This window comes from Zalophus californianus, chromosome 1 (genome assembly GCF_009762305.2).
Source record: "Zalophus californianus isolate mZalCal1 chromosome 1, mZalCal1.pri.v2, whole genome shotgun sequence".
Classification (NCBI taxonomy): domain Eukaryota; kingdom Metazoa; phylum Chordata; class Mammalia; order Carnivora; family Otariidae; genus Zalophus; species Zalophus californianus.
Genome location: NC_045595.1, coordinates 207,121,385 through 207,142,215, shown reverse-complemented (window position 1 = coordinate 207,142,215; position 20,831 = coordinate 207,121,385). Strand labels below are relative to the sequence as shown.

The 20,831-nt window shown below is 47.4% G+C and overlaps 2 protein-coding genes across 7 annotated transcripts in view; one reads left to right on the top strand and one right to left on the bottom strand.

Annotated features, from left to right (window-relative positions):
- Window positions 1-4,540, top strand: part of HLCS (holocarboxylase synthetase) — a 229,684-nt gene extending 225,144 nt beyond the window's left edge. For all 5 annotated transcript variants that reach the window (XM_027584867.2, XM_027584863.2, XM_027584862.2 and 2 more), the window contains one exon: window positions 1,287-4,540. In XM_027584867.2, coding sequence (XP_027440668.1) covers window positions 1,287-1,458 — 172 coding nt within the window. In that variant the 3' untranslated portion in view covers window positions 1,459-4,540. The remainder of the gene's footprint in view (window positions 1-1,286) is intronic.
- Window positions 4,541-4,700: 160 nt separating this feature from the next.
- The window catches only part of SIM2 (SIM bHLH transcription factor 2), a 53,756-nt gene continuing 37,625 nt past the window's right edge, over window positions 4,701-20,831 (bottom strand). Inside the window, exons 8-12 of one of the 2 annotated variants that reach the window (XR_003518162.2) lie at window positions 13,183-13,330; window positions 11,574-11,742; window positions 10,549-10,957; window positions 5,177-8,300; window positions 4,701-5,145 (exon numbers count right to left, since the gene is read on the bottom strand). Coding sequence is in view for 1 of the 2 variants with exons in the window: in XM_027584868.2 (XP_027440669.1) it covers window positions 7,855-8,300; window positions 10,549-10,957; window positions 11,574-11,742; window positions 13,183-13,330 (1,172 nt within the window). In the remaining variant the exon portion in view is untranslated. Of the gene's footprint in view, window positions 8,301-10,548; window positions 10,958-11,573; window positions 11,743-13,182; window positions 13,331-20,831 lie in introns of both variants that reach the window. The other variant, XM_027584868.2, reaches the window with a different exon arrangement.

Below are 20,831 nucleotides of genomic sequence, written 5' to 3'. Positions count from 1 at the left end.
ATGTTATGGGAAAGGACACAACCTCGCCCGAGAGTTTTCCACGTGTCTTAAGTGGTTTAAGTGGAGCCTAGCGCGAGGAAACAGACACACGTTAAATTGTAGAACATTCTAGATAACAAAGAGTTTTCAAAGCGAGAGCCTAGGGGGCGTGGGAGCACCCTCACCTGGGAACATGTTAGAAATGCACATTCTCAGGTTCCACCCTGAGCCTCCTAAATCAGAAACTCAGGCTGGTTGATCATTCATGTTTTAACACATGCTCTGGGGGCTCCTTGTGCACCCAGAGCTTGAGAAGCACTCTGGTGAGTACCAGCAGGCCTCTGATGCATCAGAAATGTCCATGTCTTCCAACACAAAAAATAAAAAGAAGGTCAGAGATTTGTTAGAGATTAAAGAGGCATGACAACCAAATGCAAAATGTGATTCATGATTAGATCCTGGATGGGAGGAAATTGCCACAAACGATATTTGTGACAATGGGGGAAATTTAAACATGAACTCTATACTAGATGTTATTATATGGAGATTAGATTTCTTGAGGGTGATAATGGTATTCTGGTTTTGTGGGAGATTGTTCTTAGGAGGGACATGCTGAAGTATTTAAGTATAAAGTGTCATGATGCCTGCAACTTATTTTTAAATGTCAGCAAAAAAGCATGTGTGTGTGTGCATGAAGAGGGGAAGCGAATATGGAAAATGTTATCAGTTGGTGTGAATATAAGTGAAGGGGGATTCTGGGGGTCGTTGTCCTATTTCTTCAACTCTTCTGTAGGTTTTACATTCTTCCAAATAAAAATGAGTGGCGGGCGGCGGGGGGGGGGGGGTGTTGACCTATATTTTAAAAACTAACAAGGATGTAACTCAACAGGTACATTTGGAAAACATTAAAAGAAGCAGTGTTAGAGTGACTTTAACTTGCCGTTGATGGTACCCAGCTTCGTTTTAGAAAATGGGCTTTCCAACTCAGTTTCTTTTTCCCCAAACCCCTGGAATTGCACAGTGGTTCTTAAAAGTGCTGGAGGGCGAGGAGGTGGGGCAAATCATCATCCAGATGATCGGAATTAGGAGAAAGGTTACACTCCCTATTGGAATTACCATCATCCTGATTCTTCTAATAGTTATCAAAACAGTTCATGTGGGACCAGTGAAAGTCGGAGCGTTTTATCCGGCCCACCCCCTTCCCGTGCCCCCCCCCATCCCTCTGCCGGAGGGGTGAGTACTTAGCTACCTGTGTCTAGACGCTGCATTACCTTTCCCACTGACCCTCTGCTGTTCTTCACACACAGTGGCCAACGGGTCCGCCTGGGAGGCCTCGAGGGGCCAGAGGTGTGGATAGTCGGCCTGGATGACTCCGGGTTCCTTCAGGTCCAAGAGGAGGACGGCGAGGTGGTGACCGTGCATCCCGACGGCAACTCCTTTGACATGCTGAGAAACCTGATCATCCCCAAACAGCAGTAGCCAGGCCTGGGGCCTGCCTGGGGCCACCGGGTAGTGAGAGGGCCGGCAGAGCCCCCCCCAGTGAGCATTCCAGTTAATTCCTGCTGCCTTTCCTAGCCCGAGGATCTGGACAACGGATTTAGAGTTGTAGGCAAACGTGGCCTCCCTCCAGTTAACCTGCTTGATTCCTTAATGTTGTTCTGTCTGTTGCCATTTTACTTGGCGTTCGCGAATGTTCTGGGGCGGAGGGATGCCAAGCGGAAGATTTAGCTCAGGTGAAGCACCACCACACGTGTGAAATCCTTCCCCCCTCTTGGGCTTGGATGTGTGTTTATTGCCCCCCCCCCAAAATTTTTTTTTATTTGGAAAACAGCAACGGAATAATTCAGATGTTTCCCTGGTAGTGGAGACCTTCACTCCCAGACTATTAAAAAACAAATCAAAAATAGCTTCCAGGTCCAGGCCAGCAATGAGGTAGAGGTTTGGTAGCACTGTTTATACGCATCCAGGGAGGCATTTTCCTCTAGGAACATACGTTGGCACTTGGTCGTTTTATTTTTTTGTTAATAAGAGAAAAGATGGTAGGCTTCTGAGCGTTACCTCTGGGCCCGGTGGTTTGTGGTCCCACAACAGGGCCTGAGTAGCTGCTAAGATGGGTGTCACTGGTGTGCTTGCAGTGACCTGGTAGAGGAAATTGATTACCTACTTCGACAGTAATTTTATGAGCTCTCTTTTTCATAAGTTTGAATGTACTGCAGACTCTGAAGGGATGGGCTCAAGTTCAAGATCCTTAATGCGTTGATGAGGCCTTGTGTGCGTGCGGGGGTTGATGATTGGGCCCTAACAGCTGGAGACAAGGACTCACTCATACCACACACCAGGGAGGATTTGGAACTTCTAAGCCTGTTGTAGGCTCACTTTGAAATCTGGAGCATTCCTGAAAGACCGTTTGGTGCACAGAATGTAGAAGTACGTGGCATTTTGTCTGTAAGTCATAATTTTTTGCCCCCCTTTCCCTAAATTGCCAAGAAACAAAATGCAACTGATACCAAACACCATCATTTAAGAGGGAGGAGTGTGTGTGTGTGTGTGTGTGTGTGTGTGTGTGTGTGTGAGAGAGAGAGAGAGAGAGAGAAGCTTTTAAAAGAAGATATTCAAGATCTGATGCCCTAAAAGTCTCCGTGGAAGAACAAAAGAAAGGAAACCTTTTGATATGCATTTGCGATTTCCAGATGCACTCCATGCTTTTTCCATGTCACTCCTATCTCTGCTGAACTTGTGAATCACACACATTATTTTTCTGCCTTAAAAGGCCAATTTTTTGCCCACTTTTCTCTCTTCCTGCCAGTCCCAACTGAAATTAGTGGAAGGAAAACTTGATGGAGCCGTCAGCTTTGAACAGAATCCCCTTATTGTGCACGAGCACCAGCTCTACCCAGCTTTACCCAGTCAAGCTAATTCCAGAAACTTGTGGTTTTCAGTATAAAATCTGCCTACCTTTAGCCAGGCGCAGGCAGCGCCATAGGAAGGGGAAAAAAAAAATAGCATGTTTAGTTAAGTACACCAACCCAATATGTGTTTTTTGGAAATGTAACTTTAAAAAAATTTCAGAAGTAATTTTTGCAAATAAGGCTTCCATTAGAATTATTTTTCTCAAAAAAAACTGTTCCCTCCTAAGTGTCCAAGTCTTCTTTTGGAACGAGTAACACGTTTCAATAAAAGCCCACAGCACCCCAAAATCAAATGTACTCACCCCTTGAGAGGGCATCTGCAAAATATCATCAAGAGGAAAGATGTCCAGGCTAATGTTGCAAGTTTCATTTCTCAAACTTTGTAATATAAGGCAAGTCATCTCTCAGAGCTGCCATTGTTACTGTTTGAATTTCTTTGGGGGGTTCTTTAATGAAAAACATGCTATGTTTTGTTTTCGGCTGAAGTCCCATTCTAGACAGTTCTGCTTTGGGGGAAAAATGTTATCATTTAATTTCCTTTCTGTAAATTAAAACTAATGATGTGTGGCCGTGTCAGGGCAGATGGAGATGTTCCGGGCATACCGCTTGTTCTCTGTGCTTTCAAGACTGTTTCTTACTTGTGCCGCCCGCAGTTGTCTTGAGGGGGACAAAATAGACTTGAAGCAGATGCTACGTTTTCTGTAAACACGATCTTGCCTCATATGAACCAAAGACTTTTGAAATTCTGCTTCATATAGAACAGCTGAATAAAGCATCTTCCTTAGAGCTATTCGTGTTAGGGAAATTATCTACTCGCTACACCACCCTCACGGATTGGGGGTCTTTGTGCACCTGGCCATCTCTGATCTCAAGGAGTTTTAAAGTCTTAACAGAAATGTTGCATTTTCTTCATAGTCTTTAAAACATGGCAACTGAACTCAGGATTGGCATGTGCTTCCAGGGCACTGGATTTGCTCTCGAGTTTAGAGGTTGCGCCTTGAGCATCTATCTGGTTATGTTAAAAAAAAAAAAAAAAAAGGCAAGACGTCCTTCCTTCCTGGCTGGCCGCGGGTTTCAGGGGAAGCCATGGGAAAGCGCCCCCTGAACGTGCACAAGTTTTCCCTCAAACACATTTTCCAGAAGGCCTTCCCGTGGCCCCTGCCAAAGCAGTGCCCCTTGACCCTGGGCGAAGTCGAAGGATTTCGTGTCTGGTCCAAAATAGTAGGTGGGGTTCACTCTTGCAGACTTTGCCCGATGTGGGAGCAAGTGGGCCTTTGGGGGGGGTGCAGGCCAAGGTGGGGGGAGCATGCGGCCTCCAGTCCCCGGGCCCCGCACATACACCCTTGGGGGTGGCCTATGTAGTTGCCCCTGCCCTCGAGCCTGGGAACCAGGAGAGAAGCCAGCCTCATCCAGGAGCTTCAGAATGCAGCAGGGAGACATTTTTGGCTTGCATTCTGGAAGATTTGCTTGCCCTTTACAGTCAGAACACGGAGAATCCTTATTCCTGGGTTACGACTATGCACATCTGAAATTTTAAAAAGTGTAAGCCTCCGCATTTGTACCTTTTCGAAAAATCGCCTCAGAAAAGTAATTACTTTAAACCAATGCCTATAAGAAGCAAGTCTACCAAAATAAACTTAAGATTTTCTGTACAGTTTGTGCTCATTGTTATTTTGACCACAGTTTTATTTTTTAAAAATAGGCAACTACTCTTGGTTACAGTATCTTTATTCATATTTAAACATTTTTACAAAATAAATAGTTTTACATAGTAAGGAATACGTATGTATTTCTAAGTATTGAGAAGTCGGGTGCTTTTTCTGTTGTTTTTGATTTGTTTTTGACAAATGTGTTATGTGTCATACAAAAGAAAAATTTTATTACTTCAGAGAATGAAAGTTAGCAAAACCCAAAGTAAAAAAACCCTTTAAACTGAGGTGAGAAATAAATTTAATATAACCATTTAATATAAATTGAAAAATAAATTTAATATAACAAACTTACTATAAGAACAGATTATGTTCTTGTAGAGTTGTTCTTACTCTTCTGTAAGAACTGCTTGACTTTTGTTTTGAGTTTTTTCCCCCAAGATTTTAACCTTATACATCATACTTAAGTTAGGAACAGCTTGACTAATGCCTCTTTGATAACCCAGGGGCTACAATTCACTAAGATTTTAAACTACTGTAGTTTTCTGGCATTTATTTGAAAATGTTCTTTTTATCCCATTTTATCTGTAGCAGCCCTCACAGTCGACCTTAACTGTCTTACAGTTACAACAAATCTACCTTAACTGTCTTACAGTTACAACAAAATTACAACTTCGGGTAGACTTTGTATAGGATTCATTGACTGTATAAACCTCTCCCGCCCTTAGGGTCCAAGGGGGAAGACTTGGTCATAGGACTTTAAACTGGACAAAGGGTTGGGGGGTGAGGGGTGCAAAATACCCAGCTCTTGCAGATTTCCTCAGAACAGCCTTCTTCATACCCTGTTCCCTTCTCTACAAAGGTATGAATGGAATGGCTTTTCTAGAAAGGGCTTCCACGAACATAAAGGAATTCCTTTCCCTGGGAGGCCCCTTGGAGGGCCCGGCCAGTCTTGAACTGGGTTTATTTCTCAAATCCTTTTGATCTGGCATTTTTGTCAACGTGTTAGGACCCACTACAATTTCCTTCCTTTCTTTCCTTTCTTTCTTTCTTTTTCTTTCTTTTTCTTTCTTCCTTCCTTTCTTTCTTTTTCTTTCTTTCTCTTGTGAAAGAGAGTCATATTTATTAAAATGCTTCCTCTTCCCTGCCAGAGCCTCACAGAAGTCAAGAAATGATGGCCCCAGCTTAAATGTGCAGACTTTTAAAGATGGAGGTAACAATATTAGGTTGCCATGGTAACTCCTGTTAACTTTGCACTGAGCTGCCAGCCGCCCAGAAGCCGGCTTGCATAGGAATCTTCCTTCATGTTCTAGGCTATGAAAACCCCGATGTTTGTTTAGACAAGGAAGTTTTCCCTAGTACACATTTCATTTTTCAAGTACATACTCATTGTTAAGACTGTTTACGTTATCATTTGCAAATCTATAATGGTCTTATTTTTTCACAGTAACCTTTGATCTTAAACTGCTGGAAAGCCTTCTTGGTTTGTATTTACTAATGAACACAGACCCAATGATTAATAACAAGGTAGACACAAACGCATTTTGTGGTACTTTATTGAAAAACGTCAGGTGATATCGCCTGCTCATCAAACCCGCACCTTTCAGGAATCCTGGTTTAATGATGAGACTTATAAGCATAAAAAAATAATACCCCAGGCTTATTTTCTGTGTGCACAAAGAGCTGCTAACGAGGTATAGGTAAGTGCAGTATAGAGGTGTATGCGTTCGATTCTTAGGACTCAGTCCCTTTGCTGTACCATGCATGTTCCTAAATTTGCAAATGTCACCCCTACCATAAGGCTACTGATGCCCTGCTAAGAATGAGGCAGACCCTCAGTGTGACCCTAGGTTGGCAAGCGATCACTTCACATTTTGCAAACAATCCTGTATAGGTGCGCCCTGATTCCAGAACAATGAATTGAAGACATTTGTGAACAATCTTTCCACTCAGAAAGGTGCAGAGTTTCCTAAACGAAAACCATTTTTGAAACAGGGCAATGAGGGAGTGTTTAGAGTGTGGAGCAAATTGAAACACGGTGGTTATGCATCAGTCCATTCCAGAGCCATGGTAGGATTTTTAAATGGTGAAATCTTGAAGCAAAAATATAAAAGTAAGAGAAAAATGAATGGAAGTTTATTTTTAAAACACTGCTGGTGCTTTATAAAAGGATTCCTGTTCACCTGTCACATACAGGACATGTTCATGGGGTTTTCTTGCTATGCAGAAAATGCAGGAAATGCTGAAGAAAATGTATACACCATTTTTATACCATCCCTCTAGCGAGTTTTCTTCCACGAGGGCACAGTCCATTGACAATTTTCCATATTGCACATGCAATTTAACTAACTTTATTAGCATTACTTGTAGCAAACACGAGCCTAGGGAATTACAGGTATGTGTGGGCCAGAGGGATGTTGCCTCCCAATCAAACCCGACAGGGGTAGCCAGTCGCCTTGGGCACCTCATCATCATCCACATGTCATTCTCAGAAAATATCTATCTGGCTCTCTGTATTTCTGCATTTAATGCCTATCCCATATATTCGGAAGGTGCTATTCTTGGTGCCATCAGGAGTTCACAGGGGTTAGGAGGAAGTAAAAGCTCATGAATGTGCTTGTGAGGCACACCCATGTTCATTCACTCCCTTGGTCTGGGCTTGCGGATGTTTGTACTGAAAAAAGGCTTAAATTAAAACGACAACAGCTTTTAATGAGACTCGTGAATGACTTGTAAAGTCGTCAGAGTTGTTGTCGATGCGTGGGACTTCAATTATCACACCCTGCCTTAAGCCTCTAGGGCGCCCTGAATTCAGGAGGCCTCCCCCTTCCTGGTGGGCCGCGGCCCGGCGTGTCTGACTGTATCAGGCTGGGCTCTCCCCTCTACAGAGGCTCTCCCCGGGGTGGAAGCTCCTGCAGTCCCCCGGTGGGACCGCCACTGAGCATCGGGGACGAGACGAGGGCGCGCGAGCCTGATGTCAAGGTGAGGAACCCAAGTCCGCCCCCAAGACGGGGTAGTTTGAGGTCACACGTGGGACGCAGGGGGCGCTCAGCTCTGCCCCCTCGGAACCCGGCTCCTGGAGAACAAAGGTCTGGAGGGCCTTTCCCCGCCGCGCCGCAGTCCCGTGCACCGGCGTTGGTGGGATCTACGTAAAAATCTAGAAGGCGGCCGCGGCGTTCTATTAAAATAGTCGTCTCTGTATAAATTAATTTAAACCGTGCATATACAGCTCGCCCCTCGTAACTCGGCTGCACTCTGGAGAACAGGAGCCCGAGGCCTGGCCTATGGCTTCTCCCTGCGGGCAGCCCTGCGCGAGGTCACCTGCCGTTGGTGATGATGACCGAGGCGCCCAGGTAGTGCGGCAGCGGCGCGCCGGGCGGCGAGGCGGCGGCGGGGCCGGGGGCCCGGGGCCGCAGCGCGCCGGCCGCCGCCTCGGGGGCGCCGGGGCCGCAGGCGAGGGCGGGCGCGCCGGGCGCAGCGCCCCCCAGCGGCCCGCGCCGGGCCAGCACGCGGTGGTAGTTGAGCAGCACGAAGGGCAGCTGCGCAGGCGCGCCCGGGGGCTCGGGGGCCGGCGGCGCGCAGCATTCGGGCGCCGCGCGGGCCAGCGCCAGCCGCGCCCCGTCCCGGGCGGCCTGGCGGGCGGCCTTGGCCGGGCCCAGCGCGGGCTCCTCGCGGTAATGGCCGCAGCTCGGGAAGCTCGGCGGCGGCGGCGGCGGAGGCGGCGGCGCGGTGTCCTCGCCGAACCTGCGCGCGGCGGCGGGCGCTGCGGGGACAGGCGACACGTTAGACGCCCGCGCGGGGGAGGAAGGGGACCTGCCCAAAGCAGCACCAACCCGGTGGGTCCGGGCGCCGCCACCACCACCCCTCCCTCGGCCACCCGCGCGGCGCGCTCCGCCCACGCAGCCGCCTGGGCCCCTTGCCCACCGCGCCCAGGCCCGCGCGGTCCGGTGGCAAGCTGCAACCTGCAACCCGCGGCGCTCTGGTGGTCGCGTTAAAGAGCGGAGAGGAACAGGTGCAGTTCCCGGAAGCCGTTACTCAATGCCACATATCCAACAGGTCTTTCAGTGTGCAATCAGTACTTTTACATGATTGAGATGCCTGGTTCTTTGTTTCTGCCGTCCAGGTGCAGTGCACGGCCGGCAGCACCCCTCCCTGCCCTGGCCACATTCCAGTGCGCAAGAGCCGCACGTGCCTACTGGCTACCATAGCGGACAGCGCTGGTCTAGAGGCTTCCACTGCCTGACGGGTAAGGTGGCCCCAGTCAACCCTGTTTCCTTTCTTTTTTTTTTTCTTTTGCTTAGTGGGGAGGGTGGGGTGGTAATCCCACCTGCTCCTTTTAGTGCCGTCATAACTAAAGTTAATAACCACCCTCACCAGTCAGGTGCCTACAATCAGCGCCCAATGGTTTTTTTGTTTTGTTTTGTTTTACCTTAAGACAACCTTTGTCTTCCTTTAATATCAAAAAAGACTAGGAAGTAGATCACAAATTGCCCCCAGATTAGCACCTTTGGTCCATTTTTACCAAGTGTATGACAAATGAACTCCTTATTACCCTCTTTCACTTTCAAAATAGCCATTTAAAAAAATATATATAATACTGTGTGTTAGTTATATCACTGGCCAACATCCACACGCTAAGAAAAAGAATTCTTTCAGGTCAATCTCAAGTGAAGAATATTTTCAGCTGTTATCAGAATGCTTAGCTTTGTCTTTCTTATCGTCGGGGGAAATCCCTTCCTTGGTTATTTGAGTGATCCAGTAGCTGATGGTTCTCTCTCCAAATCTGAGAAACTGGTGGCATAAGGACTGGCCCAGGCCAGAAGGCAGGGCTGCACTGCCCTAGTCAGTGGCGTGTTCTTTTCTAAGCTGGCTACTTTTGAAAAACATGTCCCAGTAATCTCCAATACGGTTAGCTTTCTCCCACAGTCTATCCCTCTTCTCAGATTGAGAGACGAAATGGGTCTCAGCCTTGCAAAGACAGTCTGAGCAAGAGACTCCCCAAGCAGCCCGAGGAGGAACAGAGCCTTACCTGCCTCCAGGGAGGGAAAGTAGAGTGGGGAAGGAGGGGGCTCCGGAGAGCTCTCCTCTTTAGGCAGATGTTTCTTTTCTGAGCATGTAACATTTACCCCGAATGTAGTAGCCACTGCAGGAAATTTGCACCATCTTGGGCTACCCTCTGAGCAGTAGTTAGTTCTGCGCAAAACAGGAATATACCTCTTGCAGCTACCCCTCAACCCCCACCTACCCTCTACCTGGGGGTTGGTCCAGTGAGCAAACAGGAGTCTGTCTGGGCCTGGGGAAACTGGTGGCACATCCATGGAGGACATTTGCCTGTCTGCCACCAGGAAGAGCTGGGGGAGGGGCCATTCCTGTCTCCCTCTCGTTGAACCAGCGGTGCTGGGCAGGCACCTACTGTGTGCCAAGCCCTGGGGTAGTAGGCATATCATATGGGTTATGATCCCATTTTACAGATGGAGAAACTGAGTCATGGAGTGTTTATGTTGTTTGCCCTGGGTTGGTGAGTGACATTTCTGTCTTTGAGCTCATGAATTTCCGCCACTGTTCTCCACACTTTGAAAACTGGCGTGTGAAGAAAACCAACAGCATCCCATACTCATTTCTGGGTAGGGTAGAGAAGTAATCTTGTAAAAGAAACGTGGCTGGAGCATTCTCAGTACCCGGGAGCTGGGTTTGAAAATCACTTTGTCTGGCAAACGAGGCCAGGGTTTCTGTGGAGGGTGGCTGACCACCCCCCCCCCCCCGGGAGACATCCTCTGCCCTCTATCCTGTCACCGGCACCACGAGAGGCACACGGACTCAGTCACCCTGCTCGTCTCCCTCTTGCAAAGCCACTTCCCATCAAGAGCAGGAAAGCGCAGGAATTCCTACTTATAAGCAGGAAAATGAAAAGTTGGCCCAAAGTGTGAGGATCATTTTTCCATTTGCCACCCACCGCCACCACCACCGCTGTTCACAGCCCTGCCCCCTCCCCTCGTGCAAACATGACCCACCTTCGTAGTTTGGCACGAGGCTCTGCCGAGCAGTGTTCACCGGCGGCTCGGAAAGGTTTTTAGCTGGAGACGGGCTGCTAGGCACTAGGGGGTTGGCGTAATGCCACTGGCATTCACCACTGGCTGGCAGGGTGCTCAGGAAAAAGCGTGCCACCTCACACGGGGATCCTTGGGGCTGCCCGAATTTGGCCGGCAACATTGGCTTTTTGCTGCTGAAGACGTGAGAGTCCAGAGGGAAGTGTCCATAATGGTAGGAGAAGGGCAGGCTGTAGGACGGGGCGTACAAAAGGTCACTGCTTTCTGAATGGAGCTGCTGTTCTGGGGGTGCCGGGGCGTTCGCCGGGGGGCTGGCTCTCCAGTTTCCCAGCTGGCTGCATTCCAGTTTGTCCATTTGGAACGAGCTGTATTGCTGTTTGGCAAAGAAGATGGATGAAGGGGCCAGTGAGAACCTGCCCTCCAGCCTCACCAGACCCCACCCTCTAGGCTTCGACCGCATCCCTGGGCTGGGCCTACCATGGCCACCACCGTGAGGTCCCACTGGGGACAGGTGCACAGCAAACAGTACCAAGTGACCCTCCCCCTGCGTGGAACGAGCTCTCCCCAGCCCAAGCTGACCACATACCAGATACACATAGGCACTTGCTCTTTCTGAGATGTTACAAACTACTTTTTTTTTTTAAAGGAAGGTTTTCATTAAAAAACAAATGCTATGGAAACACAATGCACTGTGCTCTAAGCCACATGAATGGGGGTTCCAGCAAGCTGAGGTGCCTTCCTAATGTAGTCTTTTCTCCTAGACCCCACAAGTCCTCCCACACGTTAGCTTTGCGTGCCTCCAGGCGTGTCTCGGCTGTGTGTGGGGGACATCCCCAGGGGACTCTGCCACACTGCACAGGGAAACTTCTGGGCCGGGAGACGCGCTCTGCAGTCAGAGGCTCGGCATTCCTGGACGGGCCGGGGGGTCCTGAGCAGCCCCCCGGGCCAGGTGTCTGCTGCACCCTGCCCCAGCAGGTCCCGCGTGTTACCTGTAGGGGGTAAGGGTTTGTTCTCAGCTTTGTCTTCATCTTTGTATTTTTGGGTTTAGCTAATTTCCTAGTTTCTTGTGAGGTAGACAAGGCAGTCCTCCAGGAGTCCTGGCACTTGGACGTAGACACCTGGTCCAGGGATAACTGCAGTTCCTTGTATTCGACATCCCTGAGAAGCAAGAGCAGGACAAGGCATGTCCAGCAGGCTGCCCCAGAAGAGCGGCTTCCTTGGCCCGCACCCCCAAGCGAGCGCGTTCACAGAGCTCCAGCACAGCGGCTCACTGAGGTTGGATGGGACAGGACTTGAGCAGAGGGCAGGCCACCCTCATGATAAAAGCCCCCCCACCCCCACCCCCGAAGGCTTGGGCAATGCTGAGTGAGGTCCTGCTACATCCAGCAGGAATAGCCGGGGGTGGGGGGTGTCACCGTAGCTCTCTCCCATCCTGTAGCTCCCAAACACGTTTCCCTGGGACACCATGGGCCGTAAGGAAGTGTGTCAGGGCAAAAGGAAAGGGCAGAAGCATTACTTACCAGTTTGGGTATCTGAGACTCAGCTGCTTCTCTAGTTAGCACCCAGGGAGGCGTGAGTGGGGGACCATCAAGGGTCCGGGAGCCTGGCTGCCAGCCCACCCCTTTTCCACAACAGGCGCCGGTTTCTGCCCTAAAGAGCTAACTCGGCATGGTCGTGTTCATGGTTGGAGGGGGGTGAGGAAGCTGCCCAAAGTACCAGCCCACACCTGTCTGCTTAGGAAGAATCATTAAGGGGCTAAAATGCTTTCTTCCCTACAGTTTTGCTAAAATCACCCTCTAGTTCTAAAAAAAACAAAACCAAACCAAGAAACCAGGGACCTGGCAATCATTCTATGAAAGAACTGAGAGCCTAAATCCTTACTGCTTTAGAGCACACTTGAGGACCTTGTTCAGGGTAGGGCTGGGGGACTGCAAGGGTATCAAGTTCAGGGCCAGAGCTGGGTGCAGGTAATTTCACATACAGTAGCCATGGTGGGTCCACAGTAATATATGGTCCCAGGGAGACTCATGTCCTCTTGTGCCTAAAGGTCTTAAAAGTATGTGCAACTGAACTTGACCTTCTGGGATTCTAAAGGGGCCATTCATCATCATCTGCAATGGGCTATACAGAAAGACGGGGAAAATGCGAGATATCTCCTGTCCCACATGGCAGGAGCATGCAAGATGACCCTGATGTTTGTGGGCACAGAGAGCATAAATTTATATTCCTGATCCAGGATGTACATCGCCTGTGCAGCCTCTGCAAGATGGAGGGAGAGGACATCTCCCACCTGCCCCCTGCCCAGCCCCCACGCCCCTCAGCTGGTCTCTGTGATCTGATCTTCAGCTGTAGCTGGGGCAGGGCTCCCTTTCTGGTGTCCCCCCCCCCCCCCCCACTGCCTAGCACCTGGCTCTCTGCGCTGAGTCCCGAAATAGTATGGACCTTCCCAAATGAACAGATTGTTCAAATAAAAACAAAACAGGAGACAAATGAACAGTTTCGGAAAGAGAGAGAGAGGGAGAGATGGTGCTTGTGGGAGTGGGCTGATGAGGGACAGGGGAGGAGGAGAGAGCAAGGAAACAAATACGTCTGACTTACGTGAGGACATAATTGACACTCACGATGCAGTGTGGCCGGGACGAGCGGCTGTTGTGCACGACGGTGGCGTAGCTCTGCACCCACACCCAGCCGCCCAGCTTGGACAGCAGCCGGTAGTACTTGGTGGTGACCTGGCCCTTCACCAGCACTGCAAGCACAAGGTGACATGAATCCCGAGGGACAATTAGCAGGCCCTGCTTTGGGGACACTGCCCCCATGGATAACCTACAGCCCTGGTTCTGGACCTTTTTGGGGTCAAGGACACCTCTGAGAACTTGACAAAGGAATGGGCTTTCTCCACGGGAAGGTGCATGCTTGCACACACACACGCACACGCAAGATTTTTGCCTACGATTTCAAGGGGTCCGAGGAGCAATCTCTCCCCTCCCCTGTCAAATCTAACAGTCACTGATTTCATTGGGAAAAACAATTAGTCCCCGTACAACATTTGCACCTGGCAGAGTGATAAAATTCGTTCTGCTTTTCAGTTTCCCAAATGCCACGATTATGTTATAGTCCCCCAAACCCTTAATCTCCAAAACCCTTAATAGGCACCAGGGGGAGGGGGTGATGTAGTTATTTAAACAAAATAACAAGTACATTCAACCAAGTGTCAAATTGTTGATATTTGCTGCTCTCCAGAACATGTGTGTATTCACCGCGAGACTGCTATTCTGTTGCCTTTTATATTTTCTTCCCAGTAGCCCCACTTTTCCTCCGGCCTATTCCCTATGTTGCGTATGCAGGAAAGAACTCTCTTGGCTAGTTTCTGAACATGGGCCGATGGGGCCATCTTCCATGCATGGGTGCAAACTCCGGAGTGCTGAGCCACGCTCACTTCCAAAGCCTCTGTACTGATTTCCCTCAGGGCCTGGAGGGCACAGGCTGGAGGGGAAGGAAAGTGCCAGAAGCTTTGGGTGGGCAGTGGAGAGGAGAAAGTCCCAGTTAGTCTTCTCCACGGAGGGGGAGGCCAGCACAAATCTAAAAGGCATCCCTTGATGCCCAGGTCATGGCTATCGGGCATTCCTGCTTTTCAAAGCAGGGCTGGGCCCAGGGCTGTAACTAGCAGCCACCTGAGCAGGAATTTGGGGAGGTGGCCAAATTCTGTGCCTGCACGAATTGGCACTGAAGGAATCCCCTGGGGGCCCTCATCTTGTGCCACTAGGCAGAGCCCCCTCACCGTCTGCCCAAACCCTCCTGGGGCTCTCCACTGCCTTTTGTGGCTTCTTTTTGTATTAAGGGTGCTTCTTTATCATCCACTTTAACACCTGCAGTAAAATATTCTGGTGCAGAAGAAAAATTACTTTAAATATGATAGTCAAAGAGCTACCAGCCTTAATATAGAAAGTGTTCATACAGATCAATGAAAACAGTAAGACCCTAAAAGTTATATGAGAAAAGGACCTGAACAAACAGTTCAACAAAGAATATAAATGATAAATGTTCAATGTATTTGCTTAACTCAAAGCTAGATACCATCGTTAAATCAGCAGACATTTAAAAAGAAAAAAATATTGTATGGTTCCGTTTATGTGAACTGTCCAGAATAGGCACATCTATAGAGACCGAAAGCAGATTAGTGGTTGACAGAAGCTGGGGGATGAGGACGACCAGGAGTGACTGCTGATGGGTACCAGGGTTCTTCTTGGGATGAAGAAAACGTTCTGGAATTCAGTAAAGGTGATAGTTACACGACATTGTAAATATACTGACCACCTCTGAAAATGGTTAAAATGGTGAGTCTTAGACTATGTGGATTGTATCTCAAAGAAAATAATGAAAAGACAACAGGTGATGTCAACTAATCTATTGTGGGAGGCACTGTCACGTGTTGATAGAAGCATGGGTTGGTACGGTCCTTCTGGGAAGCAGTTTGACGGCTCATACCCATTGACACACTGACTTCACTTCCAATAACTGATCCTATTATAAGCAGTCCTGCTTATAATTCTGGAGAAAAAGGAGGGGGAGACCTGACTGCCCAAGAATTAGGGAAGATGGTAAATAACTTTTGGAGTACTAGGCAGCTATTGGAATAATGATTAATAAGAATTTGTAATATGGGGAATGTGTATGATATAATGATAAATGAAAAAAAGACACATTCAAGACCACAGAAATACAGGGGCACCTGGGTGGCTCAGTCGTTAAGCGTCTGCCTTCGGCTCAGGACATGATACCAGGGTCCTGGGATTGAGCCCCGCATCGGGCTCCCTGCTCAGTGGGGAGTCTGCTTCTCCCTCTCCCACTCCCCCTGCTTGTGTTCCCCTCTCTCACTGTCTCTCTGTCAAATAAATAAAATAATAATTTTAAAAAAAGACCACAGAAATACAAAGATCATATGAGACTGCTATGAACAATTACATGCCAAAAAATTGAACAACTTAGAAGAAACGCATAATTGGCTGGAAACATACAACCTATGAAGACTGAATGGTGAAGAAACAGAAACTCTGAACAGGACTGAAGGGACTGTAAGGGGATTGAATCAGTGATCCAAACCTCCCAACAGAAGTCCAGGACCAGATGGTTTCACTGGTGAATTCACCAAATGCTTAAAGAAGAATTAATACCAATCCTTTTCAAACTTTTCAGAAAATCAGAGGAGGAGAGAACACTTCCAAACACATTTATGAGGCCAGCATATCCCTGATACCAAAACCAGACAAGGATACCACAAAAAAAGGGGAAATTACAGGCCAATATCTCTGATGAACATAGATGCAAAAATCTTCAACAAAATATTAACAAACTGAATTCAACAATACATTAAAATGATCACACACCAAGATCAAATGGGATTTACTTCCAGGATGCAAGATGGTTCAATATCTGCAATCAATTGAAAGGATACACCACATTAACAAGGTGAAGGATAAAAATAGATGCAGAAAAAGCATTTGACAAAATTCAACACCCATTTATGATTAAAAAAAAAACACCTCTCAACAAAGTGGGGATATAAATGTCCACTGTACATAATAAAGGCCATCTATGACAAGTTCACAGCTAACACCACACCTAACCAGGGAAAGCTGAAAGCTTTTCCTCTCAGATCAGGAACAAGTCAAGGATGCCCACTCTCATCAATTTTATTCAACATAGAATCAGAAGTGCTAGCCAGAGCACTTAGGCAAGAAAAAAAAAAATAAAATAAAAGGATAAAAGGCAACCCAAAAGGAAAGAAAGAAGTAAAACTGTCACTATTTGCAGATGACACATTATATACAGAAAACACTAAAGACTCCATCAAAAAACTCTTAGAACTCATAAATGAATTGAGTAAAGTTGTAGGATATAAAATCAACATACAAAACTCTGTTGAGTTTCTACACATTAATAACGAGCTATCAGAAAGAGAAATTAAGAAAACAACCCCATTTACAAATTACATAAAATAGAATAAAATACCTAGGAATAAATTTAACTGAGAAGGTGAAAGACCTGTACCCTAAAAACTACAAGACACTAATGAAAAAACTGAAGGAGACACAGATTAATGCAAAGATATCCCATGTTCATGGAGTGGAAGAATTCATATAAAATATCCATTCCACCCAGAGCAATCTACAGATTTAATGCAATCCCTATCAAAATTCCAGTGTCATCCTTCAAAAAAAACCAGAACAATCCTAAAATTTGTGTGGAACCCCCAAAATTCCTTAAAAGATGAAAAGCAAAAATAACAAGTGGTATTACATCTCAATAAAAAGTTTCTGCACAGCAAAGGAAACCATCAACAACATGAAAAGACAACCTACCGAATGGGAGAAAATATTTGCAAATCATATATCTGATAAGGGGTCAATATCCAAAATATGCAAAGAACTCCTACAACTCAGTAGTAAAAATAGATAAATAAATAAAACAGTCCAACTAAAAAAGGGGCAGAGGGTCTGAATTGACATTTTCCTAAAGAAGACATACAGATTGCCAACAGGTGCATGAGAAAGTTCACATCACTAATCATCGGGGAAATGCAGATCAGAATCACATGAGATATCACCTCACACCTGTTAGAATGACTACTATCAAAAAGACAAGATATGACAAGTGTTGGCAAGGATATAGGGAAAAGGGAACCCCTGTGCCCTATCAGTAGGAATGTAGATTGGTGCAGCCTCTATGGAAAGCAGTAAGGCGGTTCCTCAAAAAATTTACGACAGAACTACCATATGATCCAGAAATTCCACTTCTGGGTAATTTCTCTGAAGGAAACAAAAACACTAACTCAAAAGGATATCTGCTCTGCCATGTTCATTATAACATTATTTACAAAAGCCAAAAAATGAAGGCACACTGAGTGGTGCCCATCCATGGATGAACGGATAAAGAAATTGTGGTACACACACACACACACACACACACACACACACACACACACACACACACACACACACAGGAATACTGTTCAGCCATAAAAAAGGAAGGAAATCCTGCCACTGGGACAACATGGATGGACCTTGAGGGCATTACGCTCAGTGAGGTAAGTCAAAGACAAATACCATGTCACCTCACTTATATGTGCAATCTAAAAATAGAAGTTGATAGATACAGAGAACAGATTTGTGGTTGCCAAAGGTGAGGGGTGACAGGTGGGTGAAATGGGTAAAAGGGGTCAAGAGGTACAAACTTCCAGTTATGAAATTAATAAGTCTTGGATGGGCGCCTGGGTGGCTCAGTGAGTTAAGCATCTGACTTCAGCTCAGGTCCTAATCCCAGGGTCCTGGGATGGAGCCCCGAGTGTCGAGTGTCAGGCTCTGTGCTCAGCAGAGAGTCTGCTTCTCCCTCTGCCCCTCCCCCAACTTGTGCTCTTGCTCTCTCTCAAATAAATAAAATCTTTTGAAAGAATAAAGTAAATAAGTCCTGGACTTGTAATGTCCAGCATGGGGACTTTAGTTAATACACTGAAAATACACTGAAAGTTGCTATGGGAGTAGATCTTAAAAGCTCTCAAGACAAGAAAAAAAAATTTATTAACTCTGTATTGTAACGGATGTTAACTAGACTCATTGTGGTCATGTAGCAATACATTCAAATGTCAAATCATTATATTGTACACCTGAAACTAATATAATGTTACATGTCAATTATGTCTCATTAAAAAAAGAGACACGATTCAGAAGTGCATAGAGTACAGGTAGGAAAAAGTGAATGCACATGCGTGCACACACATATACACCCCAGCTAACTGCGTGATCTCGGACAAGTTACTAACCCCTGTGGCTCAGTTTCCCCACTTAGAACAAGAGGATAATCATACTCCCTACCTCACCCGGCTGCTGGAAAGATAGATAATCTGTGTGAAGCTTTAGAACAGTGGTGCAGACACACAGCAAGGACTCGATATAGATTAACTCTCATTATCTGGTCAAATTACAAGGAAGTTTCATTTTCTTCCTCTCAGCTTTTCTTGATTGTCTACATTTCCAGCAATAAGGAGGTATTCGTTTTTTAATAAAAGTGAACAATTATTTTTCCCACGGCTAAGTAGTGGGGGGGGGGGGGTCGGGAAGTGGAAATGCAGCACGCCTTGGGCCCCACGCCCCTTACTTAGCCGCACGACCGCCATCCCACCCAGACGAGGGGCAGGGCTCCCCGGGACAGTGCAGACACGAGCTCTCTTCCCCCCGGGCTTGGCACATGCACCTGCGTGGGCTCCCTCGGCAGGAGCCAGATTCCATGCCGAAGAGCACAGACAGGTAGTAGGAAAGAGCTCTCTTTACAATGCTTCTCCTCTTGGGGTTTGCTTTTTTAACAGCAAAATCCACAGTTTCTACTTCCAGCTCAGGTTTGCATGCATGGCCTCATTTCAGCCCCCCTACAACCATGGGAGGCAGGCATCACCGGGAAAGTGGGGCCAACAAGTCTTGCAGGCACAGCTGGAGCCCCAGGCTGGATGTTCTGATGACTCCCTTTTCTCAGAGGGACCCCTATGGGAGGAGGGGCAGCAGCCTCCAGAAGGTTCTCTGTAGCTACATGTGAAAGGAGAGGTGGAAGGAAGGTTAAGGGAGACTAACCAATTTGCTTTTGGCCCCAAAAGAGATGAGAGAAGATCCAACAAGGGTCCCCTATGTGGATTTCCCAAGCGGCCATTCCTTCTTCAACAGAAGTGCTTATGAAGCAACTCAGCTTTGAAATCTGTTCCTAGTGGTATCTGGAGTGCCCCTGGCAATAAGACCACATGCTTTTCCTTTCTCTTATATTGTCCTTTCTTCCTTTCTTCCTTCCTTCCTTCCTTCCTTCCTTCCTTCCTTCCTTCCTTCCTTCCTCCCTCCCTCGCTCCCTCCTTCCTTCCTTCCCTCCTTCCTTTCTTTTTTGAGAGAGAGCGAGTGTGCATGTGCAGTGGGGAGCGGCAGAGGGAGGAGACAGAATCCAAGTGGACTCCACACTGAGCGTGGAGCCCAACATGGGACTCAATCCCACGACCCCGAGATCAGAACCTGGGCTGAAATTAAGAGTTGGACGCTTAACCAACTGAGCCACCCAGGAGCCCCCATACTTTCCTTATTTCTTACAACATTCCTAAAACCTATCCATAATCATCTAAGCCGGATACAATAAAGCCAGTTTATTCCAAATATTTTATATTAGGATTCCACTGGCAGAAGTTGCAGAGATTTTATCATTTCTGACCCTCCTTGCCTCTGTTGTGATGGGACTTAGATATGGAGACCGAACAAACACAGACATAGAATTTTTTGGTTTTTTTTTTTTTTGCTTCCCTATGACCCATGGTGATAGTCCACATATCAATCCAAGTTGAAATCCTAGACACTTACAACATTCCTTGGTTTGGTCTAGCTCCCCCTCCAGTCTGTGGTTAATTAGCTGCCTGAAATGATCCCAGGGTGGAGGACTATGAGGAAGGCCCTGCTTGGAGGTGATGGACGGGGGCAGGCTGGAGATGTCCCCTAAGCTGTAAGCTCTGTGAGCAGAGGCCTTGGCCCTGGAGCTTCCAGGCCACAGTATCTCCAACATCGCAGTCTAAGATGTTTCTTTAATCAGGGTGGCCCATGCTGAGATGGAAGCCAGTGGTCATGGTTTTCTGAGGCCACTTTGGGGTGGGAATTCTGGTTCCATGAATTTGCTATCCAGAAAAGTAGGTGGCCTGCCTGGTTCCTCCAGAATTCCTCCTGAAGGCGCAACTGGGCCTCTCAGCCTCACTGATAGGTAAACCTTGGCCTGGAGCACAATTTCTATTTCTATTTGTATGTATTTCTATTATCTATTGGGGCTATTTTGAATTTTAAGAGCTGAAAAGGACACCAAAAATGCCTGTCGTGATTGAATAGTGTTCCCTCAAAAGATAGGTTCCACGTTCTGACACCTGGAACCTATGAACGTGACCATATTTGGGAAAAGGGTCTCTGTAGATGTAATTAAGTTAAGGATCTCAAGACGACATCGTCCTGGAATAGGGTGGGCCCTACCTCGAACAAGTGCCCCTCCAAGAGACAGAAGAGGAGAAGACACACGTATGGGGGGCGGCCGAGGCGGAGACTGGAGGGTTGGGACCACAGCTGAGGATTGCCAGCCGCTGGCAGAAGCTAGCGGAGGCAGGAACGATCCTCCCTCAGGCCCCAGAGGAAACCCAGCCCTGCTGACACCTTCACTTCGGACTTCTGGTCCCCAGAACTGTGGGAGAG